This window comes from Erpetoichthys calabaricus, chromosome 9 (assembly GCF_900747795.2).
Source record: "Erpetoichthys calabaricus chromosome 9, fErpCal1.3, whole genome shotgun sequence".
In the NCBI taxonomy this organism is placed as follows: Eukaryota; Metazoa; Chordata; class Cladistia; order Polypteriformes; family Polypteridae; genus Erpetoichthys; species Erpetoichthys calabaricus.
The window spans coordinates 138,274,424-138,300,856 of NC_041402.2; the positions used below are offsets into that span (position 1 = coordinate 138,274,424).

Consider the following 26,433-nt stretch of genomic DNA (forward strand, 5'->3'; position numbering starts at 1 on the left):
TTTTTAAAACATTTCTATAACTAGCCAAACCAGAAATATCGACGCAAGCAGACTACGCATTTTCTTTTATTTATTTATTTGCTTATTTATTTATTTATTCGGATGAATAGGCCATATATTGGAAATGAGTTCTCTAAGGCCATATATTGGAAATTAGTTCTCTATCTGTAAATGTGCATTTCACGCCAAGCGTCAAGTAATCAGCAATAAGGCAGCGGAGGAAGTGATTCAGTTGCACATCCGGGTCGTTTAGGTTGTTTTGCTTGTTAGCTGTCAGTCAGTCTGCATGTTTGCAGCACAGAAAGATGTTATAAGGTACCCATTGGAATTCGCTTGAATTTTATACATGCCAATGAAAGGATTAAATCGGAGTACCATTTAAGGACTAGTCCAATGTCTTGCTCGTGGCTTTAGCTGCACAAATATATATTTTGTTATTGTTTCCTGTGTTAATTTGCATTAAGGTAGACGACAGGCGACAGTAGCCAAATCGAACGAGTGCAATTCAAATGAATCACAGTGTGCAGTGTTCATCTGTAGAGGGTGTTAATTACCGCAATTGCTTCGGTAACTGAGTCAAGAGGATGGAAGCCCTAATGTCCGCGTCCTTCAGAGAAGAATTGGCCCCGACTGTGGAGCAGGCCGTGAAAATGGCGGTGGACACGGTGGTTTATGAGTTAGCCAAACTTATGCATGGCAAGCTGGCAGATTTTCAGAAGGACGCGGCAGCCAAGCAGAGGGAAAATTTGAACTTGAGGTTGCGACTGGACGCATCTGAGCGTGAGCTCAAAGCCATGCGCAAGTACATGGACCTGGCATACCATAAGATGGCCAAATCCAGTGCAAGTGCACAACAAAAACCTGTCTCTGATGATCCCTTCCTCGGCCACTTTCTCGGGAAGCTGGATGGAACCTCTGAGCTGCTGTTTCCACTTCGACCCAAAGAGGAGGTGCAGTCTAACATCGAGGGATGCCCAGATTTTGCTGGAAATGGCAATGGAAGCAACTGTCCGAAGTCTGGTTCTGCTCTGGGGAATATAGACATTCTGGAGGGTCGATCGGATCTCAGTGTCCTGAACGACGCGGCTGATGTGACAGCTTTATTTCAAGAAAATGCAAACAAAGCGAACAGTGAACTGCACGTTTCTTTCCACGATCGAGTTGGACTGGATGAGCCAGGTGTACTTTCTTGGAACCAAACTGAGAAAGGTAATGGGGTAAAGGTAATTTAAAAACTGAGATCATCTTGGAGTTAACATTAACAATTATTTAGTGTCTTTACTACAAAGATAAATACCGTCATAATACTAATCCTGAAAGAAATTTTTACTCTAATATCGTACCACCTAAATCAACCCCTCTTCCGAAAAATAAAATTAAAATTAAATAACGTTTCGCTATTAAATCTTCATTCGGTTACATTTTCCTTGGGCAAAAAAGGTCACCCGTTAATTATTTTTTTTTCTTTTTAATTGACACTGCTTTAATTGTAAAATAGTTTGATTTTGATTGAAAATGATGTCCTGGTTCTTTCCGGTTATACAGATACATTCTTCTGCATATAGTTTGTACACTGGTCTTTAGAAGTTTGGGTTGTTTCGCCACATACATGCTGGGCACTAAATGAGGCATTAAACATTTTCTCATCTAACAATTGTGACACTCAAGTCCAGATTCAGCAGTGTCTTGACTCAGAACGACTGTACATTGCTAAACATTTTCAAGGTGCATTATTTTCAGAGCCTGATTTTCAAGACCACCAAGTTGTATTGGTGGAGTCTTGATGCCCATTTCTGTAATAATGCTAAACAGATTAATCATAATGAAACCTGCAGAGGGTGGCTTATTGGTTATTGCTTTTGTCTTGCCGTTCCAGTGTTTTGGGTTTGAATCCTGGCCTAGGCACTGCCTTTATGAAGTTTGCTTATTAGGTACTGACCTAGTGTGAATATGTAGGTTCACCACCTACCTGTTACCCTAAGTTTAAAAATTGTTTTGATAAACCTTTCATGCTGAACATTGTTAAGCATTTATTAGCTTGGTAAATAGAGTTACATAAAATGTTACAGGTGGTTCTCCTAATCACTTTTATCAAACAGCTATTTATTCTACCTTAATTGTTAGGTATTTGTTGCTTCTCATAGTACATTTTAAGACAATAATTTTATTTTGTTTCTTTTAGAGGTTGAAGATAAAACAGCTTTTAAACAATTTGACCAGAGGCCCAAGAGAGTTCCAGTCAAAGGGATGAATGTGGAGGCACTTAATTATGCTCAGGATGTCTCTGAACTTGGTCCTGTGCACATCAAGGAGGAGGACAGTGAGCTGGACTCTGAAGGCGATCTGGACTCTGTGCTTGTCAAAGAGCATCCTAATTTGGAATCCCTGAACATTGAATGGGATGACACTGATGACAGCAATGGGACTCCAGAAGGTGTGGGACTTCAATCAAGCAACAACCAATTATGTCCTCCACCATTAGCCTGTGGAAGTACTGCTACAGAAAAAGAGGGAACCGTACAGGGGGCTTCTCAAGTAAGCTCCCATCTTCCTAGGCTGTCTTCTTCAGAGGGTGTAAAAGGTGTGTATTGCTCAGTGACACTTTTGACCCAGAACTTTCATAGCAAGCAGCCAGATGATAGAGAAGAGGCAAAGTGTTTAGTGATGTCTAACAACTCGTGAGTCTATTGTTCTTTAGTTTGTATCATGTACGTCTTAATGTTGAGCTATTTATTTTCTTTTTTTCTCAATATGCCTGTTTATTCATACCTATATGGATGTTCATTTATCACACAATATTTTCAATTATTGTTTGAGTTTTTTCACATGATATATTGATGACCAGTTCAGATAGCAAGGTAGCATTTTCTGCACATTATTTTGTGTGTGTACTAGGGGGCTCCGCCCCCTGCTCACTTCGCTTGCCCACCCCCGGGTTTGGTTTACCGGATATACAATTTAAAGAGATTGTTATTTTCATGGGAAATGTTAACATATGCATTATTTTCACTTTTACTTTAAAACTTTTGTAAAAACAATACTTGTCCTTTATTTTCGGGCCCGGGCGTGGTTACATCTCTTTCTTGCAGGACATATAATGCTGCCTTTGTTGTGAAGGGGGTGCGGCTGAATGCACACTAAGGAGATGCCGTCAGATCATCTGCTGTCTTTCTGCTGCTGTTGTGCTGCCAGTCGATCATTTTAAAGCCTGTACAGCAGCTGTCCTTTTGTCACTTCGCGTCTCTGCCGCTCGCGTTGTCGTTTAGGGGGCGGGCGGGGCTGAACGCACGCAAGGAGAAGTGGTTGGAACATCTGCTGGGTTTCTGCTGCTGGCGAGCTGCGTGTTTTGTTTGTCGTTGTTTTAAGAGCTGGGAGCAAGTTAATGTGTCTCTCGCGGGACTTCAAATTGTCTTCCGAGAAGATCATGTCTCGTCTCCGTAGTCTCCCTCCCAAAGATTTTTTTTTATAATAGAGAGATTGTATAATATAAAAACTGTATAATGGATCTTTCACATAATTTGTGAGTGTACAGTTTACCTTTGTAAAAGTGGGATAAGCTGGTAGAAGGTGTCAGCTCTCAAATCCATAAATCACAGACCAGGACTATACATTTCTTTTCTGTTGTTCAGCTATCCACAAGGTACTAAGATACATTCCAGTTTTTAGGGGTATTAACCAATGGTAGTAGTCTATGGAGGATTGTGGCCAAACATTTTGAGAACGCTTGGCCAAGACTGCAACTATTCTACATGCAAACACTTCATCTCATTTTTAGATGTAGAGTAGCACAAGTACTCTGTGTAGATGAACTCATATAGGTGGGTAAAATGTTAAGAATCTCGAATAAATTCTGGGATTTTTTTGTGTTTTTGCATTAAATGATAAACTGATCCCAAACACACGTTATTAAAAGAGGAGGTGAGTTCACTTTCACTTCAACATACCATAGATTTTTGATTCTTCATTTGTAATTTATTTCAAAACTTTTATATTTGAGAAATAAGACTTACAATTAGTCATAGACCTTCCGCAACTAATAACTAACAGTATACCATTTGATGCAGTTTTTGCATCACTTGAGTTGGAATCTGGTGTCTATGAAAGCTATTTCAGTTACCACAAACCTATTCAGATCCTTTTTTATCTACAGGAAATTGTAAATGTTATTTAAAACATGTATGTATGCTACTAATGCATGTAATTACATTATGTTATCACTGTTATTTTTGAATTTGCCTCTTTATAAAGATATATAAATAATTATTTTTAGGACATCAGTGTGCACTTGGGAAATTCTGAAGGACTGAAAAATGGCAAATTTTATTTCGTTATATAAAAAGGGTGACTGTACAGATCCAAGCAGCTATTGGCCAGTAAGCTTAACATGCATCACAGGAAAATTAAGATTGAGCAACTCATGTACAGTAATAAGTTTTTCTGAACAGTCCACATGGGTTCAGAAGAGGGAGGTCATGTTTTACTAACATACTGGATTTCTATAAGGAAGCAACTAAAAGGTAAGATCAAAGTGGAGCATATGTTATTATTTAACATGACCTTCAGAAAGCATTTGATGAGGTGCCACATGAGAGGTTGCACATCAAACGAGAAGAAGTGAGAATGCAGGGTGATGTTTTTAGATAGGTGCAGATTTGGCTTAGACACAGAAACTAGAGGGTGATGATGCAAGGAACCTTTGTAGAATTGGCTGATGTTGAAAGTGGCGTTCCACAGGGGTCCGTGCTAGTGTCACTGCTATTTTGAATATAAATACTGTAAATGATTTGGATTGGAATATAAGTAACAGCTCGTTAAGTTTGCAGATGATACCAAGCTTGGTGGATTGGCAGATAATCGAGAATCTGCGAAATCATTACAGCAGGACTTGGACAGCAGACAGGCTTGGGCAGATTTGTGGCAAATATAATTTAATGTCAGTAAATGTGAAGTATTACAAGTAGAAAGTAAAACTTAGGTTTGAATACACAAATGGAGGTCTGAAAATCAATCGTGCACCTTATGAGAAGGATTTCATTGTTGTAGTGCACTCAACACTATCAACTCCTAGATAGTGTTCTTAATCCATTAAAAGGCTAATAGAATGGTAGGTTATATAGCATGGTGTGTAGAGTATAAGTTCAAGGAGGCTATGCTCAAACTTTATAATGCACTGGTGAGGCTTCATCTGGTGTACTGTGAGCAGGCTGCAAAAAGGGAATAGCATCCCTAGAGGAAGTCTGTTGATGAGAGGCTAAGCTGATTCCAGGGCTACCGGTGATGAATTATGAAGAAAGATTAAAAAAGCTGAGTCTTTTCGATTTAAGAAAAAGAAGATTAAAGGTGGCATGACTGAAGTGTTTAAAATTACAAAGAGAATTAGTACAGTTGAGAGAGACTGTTATTTTAAAATGAGCTCATCAAGAACATGGGGACGCAGTTGCAAACTTGTTAAGGATAAATTTCGTTCAAACATTAGGATGTTTTCTTTACACACAGAACCACCGTCACTTGGAATACACTACCAAGTAGACAGTAAGACTTTATGGACTTTCAAAACTAGACTTGATGTTATTTTAGAAGAATTAAGTGGATAGGATTAGTGAGCTGCTTTGGGCTGAATGGCCTGGTCTTGTCTAGATTGTTCTAATAAACAAATTGTGATACCTCTGTCTTTGATTAAAAATAATAATAAAGTGCTGCAACTTTTAAAACAGTCATGTTCTCATATTGTTTTTTTTTCAGTTTCATCAACAAAATTATGTCTTCCGCTTTTTGCAGTTTTCACAATATAAATGTTTATTAGTCCTCTTGATTATACATTCAGCTGAGGTGGTTGCCTTTGTTTAAGCCAACATTATACCAAATTCTTTGAAATTTTAACTAAGTATTTATAATGGTAACAAATTTAAATGGTGAAATATATATAATTTTTTTTCCTAAATTAACAATTTAATAATCAGAAGTATTCAAGATTTTTTTTGTATTTTTATTTACAAGTAACATCATATGTTACATGCTTAATATAAGTTTCTGTTTTTCTCTATAGCCTTGATAACTGATCATGTCCCGCTTTCTCCTGCTGAGATGTACCATGCAGGTAATAGTAAAAATTATACTATTATGTTTTTCTTTTGTGCTGTAAACATTTTCAGTATGGATAATGCATCTCTGATTTGCTGTCGTTTGATTGATTACCAAATTGTTTCACATGTTTTATCACGGTAGTGGTCTAAAGCAGATACTCCTAAACCTGTTTTGGTAAAGTTGTGTTGAAGAGTTGATTTATAATTTGTAACACATGAGTAGGAAGTTTTTATTTATCTTTGTTCTCTCAAGAATAAGTAAAAATCTATCTTCTAAATAAGAGACTGTGTATGCTTGAATCTACTTATGCCAGCAATGACTATTTATGATCTATTCTGGAAATCTGTGTAATCAGTTCTGACACTTTCCTAATCTCCAGTTTAGTTTTATGAGAGAGATATGAAATATAGATACGAATATTTACAAAATATTTACCAAATATCAAAAACATTTTAATTGGTATTGACACATTATTTTTCTTTTTCATATAGGTATGTTTTGATAACCAATTGCAATAAGAATATATCCAAGAAGTATATATCTCTCTATTATAGAAAGAAATCCTGTCCCCTGTCCTGATAGTCTACGATACGTGATTTTTCTCGAAGATAATTTAAAGACCCTGCTACGGTGCGTCTCACGGGAACATAGAATGAGAGTCTTGCAAGACACACCCTACTTACAAGCAATATAAAAAAAAAAAACAAATCAGTAGTGTAAAGGCAGTCATACAGCACACACAGCTCCAGGGCTCTCGGTGCATATAAAGTATATAAGGTCAATACGGTAGAAATGAAATGAATAGGGTAGAAATGAAACGTCGACGATTAAACGAAGAAGAAAGAAAAGCGCTGAGAAAAGAGACTCAAATGCGTTGGACAGAAAAAAGAGCAAAAAAGAATAATTGAGGTGCAAATTCAGAAAATAAGGAAAGTAATTATCAGCCCGGAACTAGAGGAATTGAAAAAAAAGCACGTCCAATCCGGCTCTTAAATAAATGACAGTGAGTAAAATGACAAAGTAGAACGTCATAGAGATGTTTACAGACGTTGGCGCTAAACACATGCAGAGCAGGTTAGAGACTATGAAACCAGGGAAATTAGAAAGGCTCAAAAAAAAAAAATAACGTTGGTGCTATACACATGTGGAGAAAGTTAAAGGATATGAAAGTAGGAAAATTAGAAAATATAAAAAAGTAAAGATCGCAGTAGCTCAAACAAACAAACTGCCTCATTTAACTATGCACCAGTCTAACTTTGGTTTTGCACAATAATTACTACACTATTGCACCTTAACACTTAATTCTACTTTATTCACATAATTTTACTTATTTATTATACTGTTATCTTTCGATCTATGACTTTTTGTTAATCTAACTGATATTCTTCTAACTTTGCACAGATTTTGATAAGCAGATCAGGGTGCATTTCACTGCGTGTTGTCCTGTATAACTATGCATGTGACAAATAAAGAATCTTGAGAATTTCAAAAACTGAGTTTATCGCACATGCATTTATTGGTTACTTTGTTAATATATATGTATTTATCTGTCTGCTTATTTAAAAACATAAATTTACCCCAGGAGTCAAAAACGTTCTGTCTAGCCCTTGTACAAAAACCTAGACAAAAGCTGGGGTATCACCTTGGTAAACCCATGTACTTTTGGAACTGTGAGAGGAAAATAGCACAACTTTACAGACAGGAGTCCAATGCAGAACTCTACTTACTTTGTTACTTTGTAAAAAAAAAAATTATTAAATGCTGATGATGTAGATCGTTTTGTCTATGCTGAAATTCTAAACAGAGAAACCTATTCTGACCTCATTAAAAAGATTCAGCATATTGGGACTCGCAAGATTACAAATATTGTTTTTACAGAAGTTCTGAAATAAAAGTGAAACTAATGAAATAGCAACAATTCAAAGAAAAAACAATCTTAAAAGTGTGTATCCGGAAACCAAATACGGGGGTTGGCGATTGAAGTGAGCAGGGGGCAAAACCCCCTAGTCATCTTTATTAACAAAAAAGTAGCAACATGAGTTGCATGGAATTTTATTTATTAAACCTTATACAAATATGTAAAACCTTAGTGCAACATTAATCATCATCCTTCAAGAGCCCTCAAGCAACCAATTTATTAAAACATTCTTAAACAGAATGTAGATTCTAAGTTCATGCATCTCATGGTAACTAGATAAACACCTTTATGAAATCTAGTAGTCCTGGGGGGTATTTTCCGTATCTCGCTTAAATAATCCGAGATCAGATGCCTAATCTTGGATGAGTTAATGCCAGTGAAACTCATCCGGGATCAGTCGGTTTTTCAAACGCAGCTGCGTGGTAGATCAGTCTAGCTGGATCTAATCATCTGAGATGAATGCGTGCACCCGCACTGAGTGAAAAGCCCATATATATATTGAGTCTAGAAAACATGATCAGCAAGTCTTTGATAGGCTGTAACAAAATGACGAAAGAACTGGCGCATTTTTTTATTTTCACACAAGCGGAGCAAGACCTTTTATTCGAAGGACATGAAGAATTTCAAGATTTAATATGCACAAGGGGTAACACTGCAAAAGCAGTAAAAAACCAGAAAAGACAGCTGGCAAAAAGTGGCCGACAAATTAAACGCATGTGCATTGTACTTACTGAAAGCAGCGTTTCATTTCCTATATGTCAGATTAATTATTATTTAATATGTCATAATTCCAGATCAAACGTGAGCACAAGGAGAACACGGGAACAGGTTAAAGTGAAGTACAAGAATATACTTCAAACTGGTAAATATTGGTATATAACTATTTAAAGAATTGTTGACATAACAGCAACAACAACAGCATTTATTTGTATAGTACATTTTTATACAAAAAAGTAGCTCAAAGTGCTTTACATAATGAAGAAAAGAAAAATAATGGACAAAATAAGAAATGAAAATAAGACAACATTAGTTAACATAGAAAAAGAGTAAGGTCCGATGGACGGGGGGACAGAAAAAACAAAAAAAAAAACTCCAGACGGCTGGAGAAAAAAAAAAAAAAAAATCTGCAGGGGTTCCAGGCCACGAGACCGCCCAGTCCCCTCTGGGCATTCTGCCTAACATAAATGAAATAGTCCTCTTTGTATTTAGGGTTCTCACGGAAGGACTTGATGATGGTGGTCATGCAGACTTCTGGCTTTTTAATCCATCACTGTTGGAACATCACGGTGCTTTGAGTAGATGGTGGTGGCACAAGAAGGACACCGGAAAAGGAAACAGAACAGAGAGTAGGGGTTAGTACAGATTTTAGAGCCACCATGAATAGTTATTATAATGAATTGGATATACAGAGTATCAGGATTAAATTACAGTGAAGTTATGAGAAGGCCATGTTAAAATAATGTGTTTTCAGCAGTTTCTTAAAGTGCTCCACTGTATTAGCCTGGTGAATTCCTATTGGCAGGCTATTCCAGATTTTAAGTGCATAACAGCAGAAGGCTGCCTCACCACTAAAAGAATAAAGAATCATATATAATGTAAAGAACATTAATTTTAATGCTAATAAGAAGGCAGACAAGCAAAAAACAGGTGGAGGTCTACGTGGTCCAGACCTAACCCCTGCAGAAGAGTTGACTCTCCAGAAAAATGCCCATCACCCTGTTTCTGAGGGCATTCCAGGGGGAAGCTCCTCCTCTGAACCAGTGGCAGGATGCAGTGGTCACTTCATTTCAGGTAAAGGATGGTCATTGCATATGTTTGTCCTCAATTTGTGCCATAGGTAGGTTCTATATAGCCCTCTTTGTTTTGGGGTCAGTTGCAGGGAATGTCATATCCCTAGAACCTGTGTCTGACCAACAAGATATTGACAAAGGTCAAATATTTGATGAAGACACTGTGTCTGATTATTCATCAGAACGAGAGGTACATTTTCCAAATAATGTTTGATCAAACTCCACTGTGATCAGTCCCATGTGCCCCAATCACATTTGGAAACCCTGGGTAATGAGAATGTTAGGCTGATTGTGAGATTCTTTATGGAACTGTGGGTGTTTTTACCTGTGTATTACCTACCTGTAATGGCATGAAACGCCTCTTTTGTCTGCACACGCAGGTGTCCAGGAAACACTATGAAAACCCAAAGGAAATATTTCAGAGCCAAACAGACTTTACGAATTGCCTGGCAAACTGCACTTTTAGATAGATTTTCCACATCGCCTACAGTATATAAAAAAAAGTGCAGCTTGCAAAATACCTCAAAGCAATGCATACTGTGTGGTTGTGAGAGCCCGACTTCGCAGAGTTTGACTTCGAATATAAGGTCCTAATACGTTTTTGAGGTACAATATTCCCCCTCGGCTAAAGCGGTATCTTTCGAAAAGAATTTCCTCCGGGAGCAATAAAGGATCTTGCTGATCGCGCAAACCCCTCTCTATATGAAATTCTCTTCTTATAATTTGTGTACCGATATCAATTGGTCGCTCATTCATGAACGGCGAAGTCATGTCTAAATGAATTCCAGGCACGGACATTGATTAAGTGCGTGAGCTAATCCTTGTTTACATAGAACAAACCTGCTCCGAGCAGGTTTGAGGATTAGGATGTGTTGCTATGACAACACTTCCAGCAAGAGTTTCGAAAAACCAAAACAGATCCAGGATCACGCCAAATCGTCAACAATTACATCTGGCTAAACGAGTAATCCACGTACGAAAAATACCCCCCTGCTCTTGGTTGACCTAAGTGTTTATTAAACAGAAGGAGAGTGAACAGGGTGTGGTTTTGACAGTGACTTGAAAATGATCCTAAAGGGTTTCACTCTAAAATGTGGTGCACACTATGGCCATCAGATTGGATTTTACTATTCAAATTTAATTTGAAAAAGGTCTTATTGGAAGGCAAAGGCTAACGTTCAATTATAAAAGAAGGCTTGTTTGACAAAATTTGTGCAAGGTAAAACAAACATCATTGTGTTCCTCCAGACAAGCTTTGCAAATCTGTCTATTTTGCAGGTGTTTGTTTTTAACAACAGCTTCTTTTTAATGTTGAATTATTAGCTTGTTATCTTCATCAGTATATACAACATATTTTGAGACAGTTTTGTGTATCCCACTGTTCCCCTTTTGATTAAAAGCGCTGTTTTTCTACATACATCTCTGGTGCACATAAAGTATCATTCTGCTTCCAATCCTGTACTGATTTACTCTTGAACGTGTGATCCCTGACTGTCGTTTAATGCAAAGATGATCACTTTAATGTAAATTAAAAATAACTGTCATACTTCTGTTTTTAATTTTAATATTTTAATGATTTAAAGTCCCAATCATCAATGCACATTCATGGGGTCTCCATCTCATATGGGTACTTTCTTGGCACAAAACATCTAAAACAAAGAGGTGTAGTAAAAGTATTCAGCCCACCTTTATTACAGCTTTGCTGTATCTACAGAGGTGGTAATGACTCCATTTACTTTAGTTCCATCTGTTTTTCATTGACCACTGGCTCCTACTTACAGCACACAACTGACTTTAAGCGCTGCAAACTTACCAATTTGGAGTCTGCACATTTTACTTTGCACCAGTACAATTTTTATTTATTTTATAATTTACTATATTCTACACATTTTGTGACTTGCTTCAAAGTTTTTCTCTGTATCACTTGTTACCTTTCCGTAAACACTGACTTGTTTTACAGAATTTAAGTTGCTTTGAAAATATCTAGTAAATAAAAATTGCAATGAAGAATAAGCAGTTAAACATCATTATGATGCAACATTTAGTACATTCAGTTACTTCAGTAGTGAGACACAAATAAACTGACAGTGCCTCAATTTACTTAAAAGACAGGTGGATGGTGACCTCACCTCTTCTGGTCTCAAAGACCAAAAAGCTGCGTCATTTGAGAAAAATAAAATCGCGACTGCATTTAGAGTATTTAAGCAATCATGGGCAATTTTGTCCGGGTGTCATATAAGCATTACAGGTAGTTATAAGTATTCCTAGTTCTTGCTTTCTGACTACATCACTTTATATGTATAGAGAATCCTGTTCTGATAAAAGGCTGTGCTTTCAAACACATTTTCTTTTGAAAGTTGCAGTATCCATGCAACATGGTCATAAGTGCTTTATGCTTTATAGATGCACAGAGAGTAGAAAAAAATACAATGGAACCTCGAGATACGAACACCTCTGTATACGAGAAATTCAAGATACGAGGAAAGTATGAGCGAAAAATTCAGATCTAAATACGAGCATTGGCTCGCGTAACGAGCCACAAGCCAGGCTGTGGGTATCGCTCGTGGCTTAGCGAGGGGGCGTGGTAGCTGTAGCGAGCCGCAGGGCGATCTGCAGTGTGGGCGTTTCTCACCTAAGTGCACAGGTGGGAAACTGCCCACATCCATGATTGTTCCTGTGGCTGATGGGCTGCAGCTGCCATGTCCTCCCTGCATATATAGAGAAGCGCGAGCTGGTTAAGGAGGAGAAGAAGTAAAAGAAAAGAGAGGAGAGAGAACGGAGGTTGCAGGAGGAGGAGGCAGACAGGAAGCAGCAGCAGTAGTAGGAGAAAGTCGGTGCGGGTGAGCGAGCGAGTGCAGGCTCGCGTGTAGCTGAACAGTGAGCTGAACAGGCGAGCCAAACAGCTGAAGCAGGACGGTGTAGAGAAGGTCAGCTGCATTAAGAGTGTCTCGCCTGTTGCAGAGCCCGCATGGGAGAAGCAGGTGAGACGCTGACGCTAACAGAGAAGAAGCACCGGGGATTGTCCTCTGTTTTTTAAAGACTGCTTCCTGTTGACGTTTTAACCTCGTGTTAAAGGATTGTTATTCTTGTGTGTTTTAAACCTCCACTTCACAACTGTTTTAAGGATTATTTATTTAAAGATTTATTGAATGCTCTATTGCACTTTGGACACCTGTTTTGATTCTTTTAATAATCAGTTATATTATTTACCAGTGTTATTTATTAAAGGTAGACTACAGTATATATTATTTATCAGTGTTATTTGTTAGGAAAATTGATTTTCATGTTAATATTTTTGGGGCGTGGAACGGATTAACTGGATTTCCATTATTTTCAATGGGGAAGTTTGTTCTAGATACGAGAAATTCGCTATACAAGCTCATTGCTGGAACAAATTAAACTTGTATCTCGAGGTTCCACTGTGTGTGTGTGTGTGTGTGTGTGTGTGTGTATATATATATATATACAGTGATCCCTCGCTATATCGCGCTTTGCCTTTCGCAGCTTCACTCTATCACGGATTTTATATGTAAGCATATTTAAATATATATCGCGGATTTTTTGCTGGTTCGCGGATTTCTGCGGACAATGGGTCTTTTAATTTCTGGTACATGCTTCCTCAGTTGGTTTGCCCAGTTGATTTCATACAAGGGACACTATTGGCAGATGGCTGAGAAGCTACCCAGCTTACTTTTCTCTCTCTCTCTCTCTCTCTCTCTCTCTCTTGCGCTGACTTTTTCTGATCCTGACGTGGGGGGATTGAGCAGGGGGGCTGTTCGCACACCTAGACGATACGGATGCTCGTCTAAAAATGCTGAAAGATTATCTTCACGTTGGCTACCTTCTGTGCAGCTGCTTTGTGAAGGACATGCTGCACGGTGCTTCGCATACTTAAAAGCACGAAGGGCACGTATTGATTTTTTTATCTGTCTCTCTCTCTGCTCCTGACAGAGGGGGTGTGAGCTGCCACCTTCAACAGCTTTGTGCCGCGGTGCTTCGCATACTTAAAAAGCCAAACAGCCCTATTGATTTGTTTGCTCCTTTGAAGAGGAAGATATGTTTGCATTCTTTTAATTGTGAGACTGAACTGTCATCTCTGTCTTGTCATGGAGCACAGTTTAAACTTTTGAAAAAGAGACAAGTGTTTGTTTGCAGTGTTTGAATAACGTTCCTGTCTCTCTACAACCACCTGTGTTTCTGTGCAAATCTGCGACCCAAGCATGACAATATAAAAATAACCATATAAACATATGGTTTCTACTTCGCGGATTTTCTTATTTCGCGGGTGGCTCTGGAACGCAACCCCCGCGATGGAGGAGGGATTACTGTATATATATAGATATAGATATATAGATATATATAGATATATATATATATATAGATATATATAGATATATATATATAGATATAGAGAGAGAGCAGAAACGTGACTTTCTCAGAGAGATACTTTCACGTCCTGCAAGACAACACTTTGTACCAAGAGATTTAACCACGCCCGGGACTGGAAATAAAAGACAAAGAATAGATGACAAAGTAAAATGTTGCAATAAACATGCAGAGCAGGTTAGAGATAATTTGTTCAAACACTTCAAATAAACATAAGTCTCTTTCAGGACTGAATCGAGCTCTGTGTGTAGTCAGAGGGGACAGTTCCGTCTCTCAATTAAAAGAATAGAAAATCTTCCTCTTCATAGGGATGCGCCTCAGGAAGCTGAACCCCCAACAGGAGCAGAGGATGTCTGGGGGAGAAGAGAGACAAGGCAGTGAGACAAAAGGACAGCTGCTGTACAGGCTTTTAAATGTTCGAAGCACTTCGCAAGATACAGATCACACAGCAGCAGCAGAAACAAATGCATTTTCTTTTTACCTCCTCTTTGCTCGATCAGCTGCTGAGGTTGGCAAGCGAAGCGAGCAGGGGGCAAAGCCCCCTAGTATATATATAAAAAATATATATACAGTTGTGCTCAAATGTTTACATACCCTAGCAGAATGTGTGAAATATTAGCCATTGTTTGGAAAATATAAGTAATCATGCAGAAAAGTTTTCCTTTTTATTAGGGAGTGTGCTCAAGCGAAGCAATTTATTATCTCATAATTGAGTGCCCTTTTTAAATCCTAACGATAATTGAAATTACCCAAATAGGCCTGATCAAAAGTTTATATACCCTTGAATGTTGGGGCTGGTAAGATGCACACAAGTTGACACACAGGTTCAAATTAAGGGAGAGTGTCCACACCTGTAACTTCTTTGATTGTAATCAGTGTCTATGTATAAATAGTCGATTTAAATTTATTCAGATCTGCACTGACTTTGCTGGATATTGAGCCATGGGGAAAGCAAAAGATCTGTCAAAGGACCTGTGAAAAAAGGTTGTTGAATTGTATAAATCAGAAAAAGGGTATAAAAACATATCCAGTGAAAATAACTGTCAGTAGTGTTCGAACTCAGTTGTTACCAAGCAAACGTCAGGTAGACCAACCAAGATTTCAGCTACAACTGCCAGGATTATTTGTCAAGATGACAAGAAAGACCCACAAGCCACATCAGCTGAAATTACAGGCTTCTCAGTAAACAAGTGGTGTTGCTATTTCAAGATGTACAATAAGGAGGTATTAGAACAAAAATGGGCTGCACGGTGGAGTTACAAGAAAAATCCTTTACTGTACTAACGCCACAAAACAGCCCACTTACAATATGCCAAACAGCATCTAGACAAGCCTCAAAACTTGAGACCAAAATTGAACTTTATGGTCACAACTATAAGCAGTTTGTTTGGAAAGGGCCATGACGAAAAGTGCACCATCCCTACTGTTAAGCATGGAAGTAGAACTCTGATGTTCTGGGGGTGTGTGAGCTATAGTGGCATAGGTAACTTAGTGAAAATTGATGGCAAGATGAATGCAGCACGTTGCCAGAAAATATTATGAGGATAACTTGCATTAATCTTTCTGGGAGCTACACACGGGGCCCACTTGGATCTTCCAAAATGACAATGATCCAAAACACAAGGCCAAGTCGACCCTTCAGTGGCTACAATAGAAAAAAGTGAAGGTGCTGGAGTGGCCATCACAATTCCCTGACCTCAGTATCATTGAGCCACTTTGGGGAGATTTCAAACATGCAGTTCATGCAAGACAACACAAGAACTTACGGGACCTGGAGGTTTTTTGCCAAGAGGAATGTGCAGCTCTACCACCTGAGAAAACTCAAGAGCCTCATCCACAGCTATCACAAAAGACTGCATGCCATCATTGATGCTAAAGGGGGCAATAGACAGTGTTAAGAACTAAGGGTATGCAAACATATGAACAGGGGCCATCTCATTATTTTCCTTATTACGTTTTATTTAGTGGTTGTGCTATTCTGTGATGCCTTATAGTCTAATTTTGATTCCACTAAAAGTAAATAAAATGTGTTTCAGTCATCTTTTCTTTAAAGTGTGGTGCACACCTTACAAATTCTGCCGGGGTATGTAGACTTATGAGCACAACTGTATACAGTAAGTACAGTATAATCACACTTTAAAACTGAGCTTTCATAGAGATTCAGTCAGTCAGTCATTATCCAACCTATATCCTAACAGAGGGTCATGGGGGTGTGCTGGAGCCAATCCCAGCCCACCGCAGGGCACACACATCCACAAACCAAGCACACACTAGGGACAATTTAGAATTGCCAATACACCTAACCTGCATGTCTTTGGACTGTGGGAGGAAACTGGAGTACCTGGAAGAAACCCACGCAGACACGGGGAGAACCCGGGAAGCGAACCCAGGTCCCCTTACTGCGAGGCAGCAGCGCTATCACTGCGCCACCGTGCTGCCCCATAGAGATACAATAAATGAAATTGAAATAATGTTGAAACACTGTCATAAGCAGTCATTACGGTATTATTGTTAATGTATTATTATTACTGTATTCCATTAATTATTAATTTTATATGATGTATTATGCTAATGCTAGGTTACTTGATGTTAGGTTAGCTTAGAGTAGGTTACATTTGGTCAGGTGTATACCTGACACTTCATTTTGACAAAAATGACACAAAGGCGTGTCCTTGCATGCTGCTGGTGTGCAGCTAGGTTTTCGCTGTATACTGCACATGGAATGCAGTGACACAGTTGTGCCGTCTTGTATCCAAAGTCAGCATAGTGAAAATTACATCAGACATAGAGGCACGCCCCTACCCCCTTAACATATGTCAACCTGATTAATGACGGAATCATGCTCTGTTCAAAACCATATGTTGTCATTAAGCGAAACATGACTGTATATATATTTATGTAAGAAGCTGTGGTGCCATGATTTAAGCTTTATTCTTCTTTAAGCTGATATTATGGCTCGCACTCTTGACAGATATTTGCTAACTCAGCCATCAGTTCTAGTAGGAAGACAAGACAACTGCAGATTCTTCCCTTTTACAGGTTGCACTGTGCTGGATTTGGATGTCTCTTTTATTTAAATAACAGTTGGCCTAGTACTGCTAGGATTTTTTACTTTTGGTTTTTATTCTTGCTGTGGCTGCTGCCACTGTCGTTACCATAATAATGTTTTAAAAAGGGCACACAAACATAAATAATCAGAATTGTTAACCTGTGTTAGAATATATTCAAATGTTTACCTATTTATATTTTGAATATTCAAACCTTAGCTGTTGGCTAATTGGACAGCCCTAGTGCACAAATAAGTCTTGCTGTTTCCTGTCCTTATTGAAATACTTTTCCATACAAAACTTTGATGGGAAATGTCCGAACACTTTTTAAATAACGGATCTGCACCAAATGGTTATTGCTTACTGTTATTCTTGGAATTTCTTTACTGGTGTCAAAAAGAAATACTTGTCTTCATTTGGAAAAAGACAATTTGGCTTCAATGTGCTTTATGTTTTATCTCTTAACTTAAAACCGTTGTATGTAAAGTTGAAAAAAAATGGCGTATTTGACTGCCATCTAGTGGTACGATTAATGAACTCCGCTGTATGGTGTACAAGCAGAATAGCACAGGTATCAGTGAATGTCTTTTTTTTTTTTCTTTTTTTTTTACACAGAGAGCAAACAAAGGTAGGCATGGTAAGTAACTAAATCAGGGTCCTATGTTGAAAGCTTTTTATCTGCAATCGACAGCATTTGTAGTTTAAATTATTTTAGAGATAGTCTAAAGGCAGCACACTATCAATCAACTAATACTTAGGAGGACAATGGGATCACATTCAAATTGAATTTATGCTTAATGGTGAAAACATGGGTGCATTTTTTATCTTGCTCCATACTCACAGACAAGGATGCACTTATTTTAAATTTGTTATATTATTTGAATATTTTCTATTTTAAGTAAACATTATATGTGATAAAAATTAGTTTACACTGCTTTTATAGTATTTTGAGGATCTCTGACGTTAAAAATTTGTCTGGTGATGATGTTGAGCCAGATGATTATTACTATTCAAAATATGATTAATCTACACCGGATTTTCTAGACCTTGAATCACGCAATAGTGATCGCGAGCCAGGATTCATTAAGGGATACTCATGGGCATAGTGAATGTTGGATGTCCAATGTCTTCACTCCTGACTTGGTTCAGCTCCAGGATTGTATAAATGCATTATCACTGACATATCTCAACACCAAAGTAACCAAGATTATCATTTTTTTGGAGCATCTATTTGGATGTCTTGTGTGGCACATCTTCAAATTTGAATGTTCTAGTCCAGTATGTTACAAATTCTTGACATTGGTGACCCTCTCCCTAATAACACACTCTTCAAATTGAGAAGTAACTTAAAAGTGATCAATAACAATAATGCTACTGAAAAAAATGAAGAAGATGAAAATTAGGCTGTTTCATAATCACAGTTGCAATTAAATCATTAGTTGTAAATCAATGGTTGTAAACCATCAAGTGTTTGACCCCATTTTAAGGAGTGTCTCAATTTCAGCAGTATGTCCCAAGTAAGCTCAATCTAGTGGACAGTCAAGAAGTTTGTGAAGGCTTCAGCTGGATAGGTTTGTTTTAAATTGTTTATCAAGGTGTTTAAGCACTCCATTTGCAGGTTTCAGCACCACAAGAAATGGGTTTTGGAGGCTTGGTTGTTGCACATTTGGCTGACACCCTGTTGTCTATTGCAGATGTATACTGTGATCACTTCTTCACAACACTGGCACTTATCAATCAGATGTTAGAGAAGCAGGTGTATATATATAAAGCAGGTGTATTTCATTGCTTTTCTCTAAATAGCACATTTAAGAAGAACAGGGCTTTTAAGTATTGAAAAGGCCTCCATATGTCAAGAACATGAAACAGCTTGGAAGATGTGCCCCTGTGTCAGGTCCAGAAAAGATGGGAAAATATGTGTGCTAAAATGGTATACTAGTAAACCAGTTTTGATGCTTCATGCTGCATAGCCAGCTGACACCTAATAGCAGTGGTCAAAGAAAGACCAAGAGTATGGGAATGTCACACGGCCATGTGCTCTGTGAGAGTATAACTGAAAGATAGGCATGGTTGACTTGGCAAACAGAGTGATAATTTTCTACCAATTCAGTGCCAAACCAAAAAGTGGATAGTACGGGTAGTGATGCACTTCATTGATGTAGCCTTAGTGAACAGCTGGTTATTGTATCACAGAGAAAGAATTGAGTGAAATATCTATCTTACTAAACCACAGTTAAGTTATGCACGGCGGACGCACCGAGGCGCATGCGTACTGCGCCGTGGCGCCCGCCCCAGAGTCAAACACAGCGGCTTCCCAAAACGTGGCGGCTTCCCAGAGTCAGTAGATGGCGCCCAAACAGCACAACCTGTAGGGTCAAACGCAGAATGCAGAACGGTTTAGTTCAAATAGGGTTATTCAATTAAATGGAAACTTTACCATGCCTACGACCTGTGAACTAAACCTGAGGTAAAGCGTGCACGCCAGGTTGTACAGCCGCCTGGACAATGAACAAGCGCGCCCACAACACGCTTTTGACCCAGCACAGGCAAAGGAGGCACGTATCCAAATGGAGGGAGCTCAACAATTAGTAATACAAACACAAGCCCGTATGGCTACGACCTGTAAACGAGCCCGTATGGATACAAACGATGAACGAAGGCGCCCACACAAAGAAACTGCTTTAGTTCAAACTAGGGGGCTCCGCCCCCTGCTCACTTCGCTCGCCAACCCCTGGTCTTGGGTAACCCGCAATAGATTTGAAAGAGATTATTGTCAGCGTAACCCGAAATACATTGATGAATGTATGCGATATGTGCCTGCATTGCTTGCGGCATTTCAGACGCACGTTGTAGGCGCCTGCGTGCATTGATTATATCCAGGCGGGCTCGTGTTTGTATCTCCGTCAGTTGTGGTCTTTCGTTTTGAACCCGTGCCTGCTTTGCTTCCGCAGTTTCTGACGCGCGTTGTAGGCGTCTATGTACACTGTATTTGTTCATGCGGAGCTGTTTGGTTTTGGAGCCGAGACAATTTTGCTTCCGCAGTTTCAGACGCGCGTTGTAGGCACCTACGTCTATTGTTTTTATCCATGCGGGCTCGCTTTTTTAGCTCCGTTAGTTCAGCTGGATCGTTTTGGAGCCATGACCGTGGCTCCATTAGTTATCCGTTGTCTGCCGTTAGTAATATGGATAATTGCACTTACTGTTAATACGGAGCGTTTTCTGTGGTTGTACCGTTAATAGTGCATCCCTGTAATGTGATTCACATATGCTATATGGTTTGGACGTGTGAGGATGCCGTACATTTGATACGGAGAGTTCGTGGCGCGTTGTTGCTTCATGTCCTATTCAGAAGCGCATTTTGGACGCCTGCACCTTTCGTACTTTCCCGCGCCTTCCGTACTATCTTTGTGGACCTTTGGGGCCTCCGTAGCCTCTTCCGTTTGACTCTGGGGTGCAGCGCAGAATCCTCTTTTTTGTGTGGCTGTGTCGTTAGTCGTTAGCTATGGGCGCGTTGTTGCTTCATTTCTCATTCACGTTAGTTGAGCTCTTTCGTTTTTGGGCTATGACTCCTTCGTTCGCGGTGGATAATTTATGAGACGCACGCTGTAGGCGCCTGCACAGTACGTCTCAAGGTCCCATCGCCGTGTACCTGCGTCCATATCCGGTTTATTCTCGGTTAGTAATATGGATAGGGTTATTGAATTAAATGGAAACTTTACCATGCCTACGACCTGCGAACTAAACCTGAGGTGAAGCGTGCACGCCAGGTTGTACAGCTGCCCGGACGCGACCGCCCACAACACCACATATACTCTCCATGATATTTCATCACGCTGCGGCTTCCCACCGAGGCACATATTTTGCAGTGGTGCACGCCCCACAGTCAAACAGGGCGGCTTCCCAGAGTTAGTAGGTGGCGCGCCCACACAAAGAAACCGCTTTAGTTCAAATAGGGTTATTGAATTAAATGGAAACTTTACCATGCCTACGACCTGTGAACTAAACCTGAGGTGAAGCGTGCACGCCAGGTTGTACAGCCGCCCGGACGCGACCGCCCACACCACCGCATATACCCTCCATGATATTTCATCACGCAGCGGCTTCCCACCGAGGTGCATATTTTGCCGTGGCGCACGCCCCATAGTCAAACGCGGCGGCTTCCCAGAGTCAGTATGTGGAGCCCAAACAACACAACCTCTTCACTACACTTGCTCTAATCCACTATGCCAGTAATATAGATCACATAACGGTCACAGACTCAAACCCAGCGGCTTCCCCGACTCAGTGGCTGGCACACGAACACCACAACCTGTAAACTAAACTTGCTGTGCTCCACTCTGCCAGCAGTCGGTGTCAGCAAAGGCAACAGAATCACGTCTCCACAAAACGAAACCGCTTTAGTACAGATATGCTTATTTAATTAAATGACATTTCCCCAGACGCACCCACCCTCCATGATATGTCATCCATCCAAATATCGGACGGAACAGAAACTGATTGCCATTTTTCGATTTCCGATTCTCTAGTGAATCGCGGGCTTACTTGTACTCAAGAAAAGACCGTATCAGGGGCATACATTGTGAAGGAATTTGAGGATGTTGACCACACCAATCCATCTTCTGTCACTGCAGCACCACACAATTCTACTTGCACAGCATCAGCTTGACATCTGCCTTGCAGAGAAAAAGGTTGCACTAGTAAGTCTCAGATACACTATATGAATGTGATATGTTCCTGTGTTTGCAATGCAGGTGCAACTGTTTTGCAGCATTTAACACTTGTCATAAGGCAAGAACTCTTGGGGGCAGACTGAACAATGCACTGTAAACTATTGTTATGAATGATTTTACCAGTTCTTGTTTACACAGAAATTTCTAACTTTCTGCATTCTAATTGAATTTTTTTTATTATATTTTTTGTTCTTTTTTTATACTCCAAGTTTGTGAATGTTTACATTGTGATTGTACTTTTAAAAAGCATCATCAGTTTTCATTACACTCAACTTTATAACCTTTCATACTTTGATTATTCTTTTGAAGTAATACATATATTTTTGCGTGTACTGGAAATGTATGTGCACATACTGATTGTAACTTTAAATTATGATAGTATGTCTTTGCACTGCAACATTACTACAGTGAAAATCATAGTTTGATGCACACCGGTTAACTTTTTTGAGATTTGATATGAATTTTGAAATGTTACCCTCTGTCCTTGCATTAAAAAAAATTTGTGTCCTCATCTGAGGACATTGGTTTTAGATGCTTAGTTTCTAGGTGCTAATATTTACAATTAACAATTAAAAATTAAAATTTCAATTTCTGAAATTAAAGCAAACCACTGGCCTTTATATAAATATTAGTTAAGTTGTCTTTAGACATTTGTGCACCCAGTCACTTTCAGTTTCTCCCATTATTTCATAATCTTTATCTCTCCAGACAGTTCAGACTATGCAATTTACACCCACCAACCAAATTACTATTGATTCAACATTTAGTCAGCTAAACACACAGTGTACCTTTATAATCCAGCTCATTCCAAACCAGGATTGAGAAAAACCAGGAGCTAACTCAACAGTAATAGGCAGGGACTCCAACATAACAAGACTTTTTGTCTTAATATGGGAGAAAAAGAGCATCCTGAAAACACATGGAAAACAAGACTGCTGTTAACCTTGATCTCAGCCTGTGTCCTGTCACTTCTCCACTATCCTTCACTTAAACTTCCAAGAAACACATAATAATACAATGAACACATTTGTATTATCATAAGCTGTATGTTATCATGTTACTTTATTTTAATTCATGTTACTCATAGATAATGTTTTCTAGTGTAAGTACCATATCAATCATTTTCATTGCTTTTTTCTCTCTTTTCTTTAGATGGAAAAGAAAAACAGTCTTTCATTAACTCGAAGGGCACAGTCTCTATGAATAGTGATGCTTGTTTGGAGGGCAGTTCCAATCTGAAAGTATTACATCACTGCAGTGACTGTGGAAAGAGCTTTACCCGGGTCAGCACCCTCAAGACCCATCAGTTAATACACTCTGGAGAAAATCCTTTCCAGTGCTTGGATTGTGGAAAGATGTTCAGAGAATCTGGCAAACTAAGGAAGCACCTGCTCAGCCACTCTAAAGAACTCTCCGAGTCCCCGCATGGGTATGGGGAAACTTTTATAGCTGCTGTAGGTCTTCAGCAACATTTCCCATCTGCAGATCCAAGCTTGAATGCAAGTATGGAGAACAGTAAGAAAGAAGAAGTTAAAGAGCCAAAATCACACAAAGTGGCATTAAGTGTGTGTCATTGTAATCAGTGTGGTAAGCGATTCACTCGAACCAGCACCCTTAAAATACACCAACTAATTCACACAGGAGAGACACCATATCGCTGTAATGTATGTGGACGAGGGTTCCGGGAATCGGGAAAGCTGAAGAGACACCAACAGGTTCACAGTGTCGACACGCCTTATCACTGTGTTAAATGTGGTAAGAATTTCAGACTCTTGGGCACATTTGAACAACACCAACTTATGCATTCTGGGCAGAGCCCATACATATGCACTGACTGTGGTAAAAAATTCAGTCGACTGAGCAACCTCAAGTCTCATCAACGTATTCATACAGGAGTGACCCCGTTCCGATGCTCTGAATGTGGCAAGGGCTTCACTTTGCTTCCAAGTCTCAGGAGACACCTGCGCATACACACAAATGAAGCACCTTTTCAATGCACCGAATGTGGCAAGAGCTTTAGACATCCAGAAACGCTTAAGTCACATCTGCGTATTCACACTGGAGAAACACCATACTGTTGCTCAGATTGTGGAAAGAGATTCAGTTGCTTGCAGAACCTTAAAAGGCACCAACGGATTCATATGGGAGTGGCTCCCTATAAGTGCAATGATTGTGGGAAGTGTTTCCGTCACTCTGATACTCTGAAATCTCACCGTAGAATCCACACAGGAGAAACCCCATATCACTGCACTTCCTGTAGCAAACGCTTCAGGAGACTTGATGCTCTGAAAAAACATCAGAGAATCCACATTAGGGACCTGGCAACCACTGTGAAAACAGAGTAAAATTCATTGGTGAAGTTTATGTAACTAAGGCCTGCTAAGTTTGCTTTAGGTTTAAAACAGATGGCTCATTGTACAGTACATCATCTCAGCTGCCAGGTTGCCACACACTATATATTGGTGGCAAAACCAACCACTCATCTCAAATGTTGATACTTTAATATTATAGTATTTGGTTTTTTTATGGGTTTTTTTGTTTTTTTTTTAAACAACATCTTCTCAGACAATTCTGTGTAGTAGAGGAGGTGTGATTGTGTATTAAGTGATCCATACTTAAAGTGGTATTAGAAATCATTGAACACTATCTTACATCTGAGATCATTTCATGATTTTAGATGAGGGCAAGATGTACAAAAACAAAATATTATAACCTTTAAAATTAATTACTGTGTTAAACCTACCATCAAAGTACCATTGTTTATACAGTAGCTGTGACTATGGTGTATACCCTTTCTAGCTTGTAAATATTTTGGTAGTTAAATATAAAGTTTATGTGTAGTAAGTGGAGACCATACGGGGAAGTTAATGGGCAGTTATTAATATTATATCTTTTGCCTGTTATGCAGCAGGAGCCATTTTCTTTCTTATTGCTGAGTTGTTATATCCAAGCCCCTTCCACACAGATGCATGCCTACTGTACCAGTACTTTGCATGCTAGTGAAATGGTCACTAAAATGACAAGTATCTGTAGTTTTATTTTTTGAGGCAGAATATTTGTTACTGTTTTTTCTCCTATGTGCCAGTTTGGGATCCATTTTATTTTTGTGACCAACAGTGGTAATTCAGAGCCAAAAGAAACAAAAGTGTGATTAATATATAATAGAAAAGTAGATTTATGTTGGAAAGGGTTTGCCTTGCCTTACTGGGAAAGGCAAAATTGGTTAATTGGATAAAGTGTACATAGGACAGAAAGTGCTTAGTAAGTAAATGCTAAATTTTAAAAAGATGAGGAAGAAAGTCTAATGTTTCATCATACCTGCTGAGAAAGATTCTTTAAGGGATGCTAAATAAAGAAAAACTCTTAGTGATGAGATCTTATTTCATGCAGTGGCATTTGGAAAGAATTGGGTAACAAACAATCATACATCCATCCATCATCCAACCTGCTATATCCTAACTACAGGGTCACGGGGGTCTGCTGGAGCCAATCCCAGCCAACACAGGGTGCAAGGCAGGAAACAAACCCCGGGCAGGGCGCCAGCTCACCGCAGGGCACACACACACCAAGCACACACTAGGGACAATTTAGGATCACCAATGCACCTAACCTGCATGTCTTTGGACTGTGGGAGGAAACCCACGCAGACACGGGGAGAACATGCAAACTCCACACAGGGAGGACCCAGGAATCGAACCCAGGTCTCCTAAATGCGAGGCAGCAGCGCTACCCACTGCGCCACCGTGCCGCCCTAACAACCATACAGTTTGGTCTTAAAAGGAAAATTACTTCAAAGACCCTCATAATTGTTTTCTTGCCTTAATTATTTTTATGGACCAGAGATGTTTGCGGTTTTCATCCATCCCTTTTTATTCTTTCTTAAAATTCCTTACATTAGAGGAACGCTTTGTGCTGCTTTGGCAGTTATGAATGGAAGGTTGAATAGAAGTTTAGACAAAGTCTGTCACAATCACTCATACTGGGCCAATTTAGAGTCACCAATCAACTAACTGCTCCGTCTTTGGTATTTTATGTTATATACTGTAATTACCTGGGAAAAGAAAACAATGCAGACATAAGCAAAAGGTGTAAACTTTAAACAGATATTGACTGGGCCCATGCTCAAACCCAGGTACCTGTAATTATAAGGTAACTTTGCTAACCACTTTGCAGTTATCATTATCTATTATCACATTATAGACAGTTAATGTACACCAGTGCTGTTTATCACATATTATCTATCATGCAATCAACTCAAGAATTGTTGGCACCGTTCATGAAACTGAGCAAAATTGAATGTGTCTGTAAAAAGACGTTTCAAAATTAACGATACTCTTTCAGTTAATATTTGGAGATGCCTCTCCTTGAGAGGATAACAGCACAGTCTTCTACCTGTGCAGTGTGGCAAGGTTATAGTAACCCCAAAATATCACCTAAGTCTACACAGAAAAGGACACAAAAGCACAAAATCAATGTTT

The 26,433-nt window shown here is 39.2% G+C and overlaps 1 protein-coding gene across 4 annotated transcripts in view; it reads left to right on the plus strand.

The window, feature by feature from the left end:
* The first annotated feature begins 253 nt into the window (after window positions 1-253).
* Window positions 254-26,433, plus strand: part of LOC114644861 (zinc finger protein ZFP2-like) — a 64,686-nt gene continuing 38,506 nt past the window's right edge. Inside the window, exons 1-4 of one of the 4 annotated variants that reach the window (XR_007935828.1) lie at window positions 254-1,209; window positions 2,183-2,581; window positions 6,047-6,097; window positions 23,108-26,041. Coding sequence is in view for 1 of the 4 variants with exons in the window: in XM_051931803.1 (XP_051787763.1) it covers window positions 585-1,209; window positions 2,183-2,581; window positions 6,047-6,097; window positions 23,108-24,300 (2,268 nt within the window). In the remaining 3 variants the exon portion in view is untranslated. The remainder of the gene's footprint in view (window positions 1,210-2,182; window positions 2,582-6,046; window positions 6,098-23,107; window positions 26,042-26,433) is intronic. The other 3 variants (XR_007935829.1, XR_007935830.1, XM_051931803.1) reach the window with 3 other exon arrangements.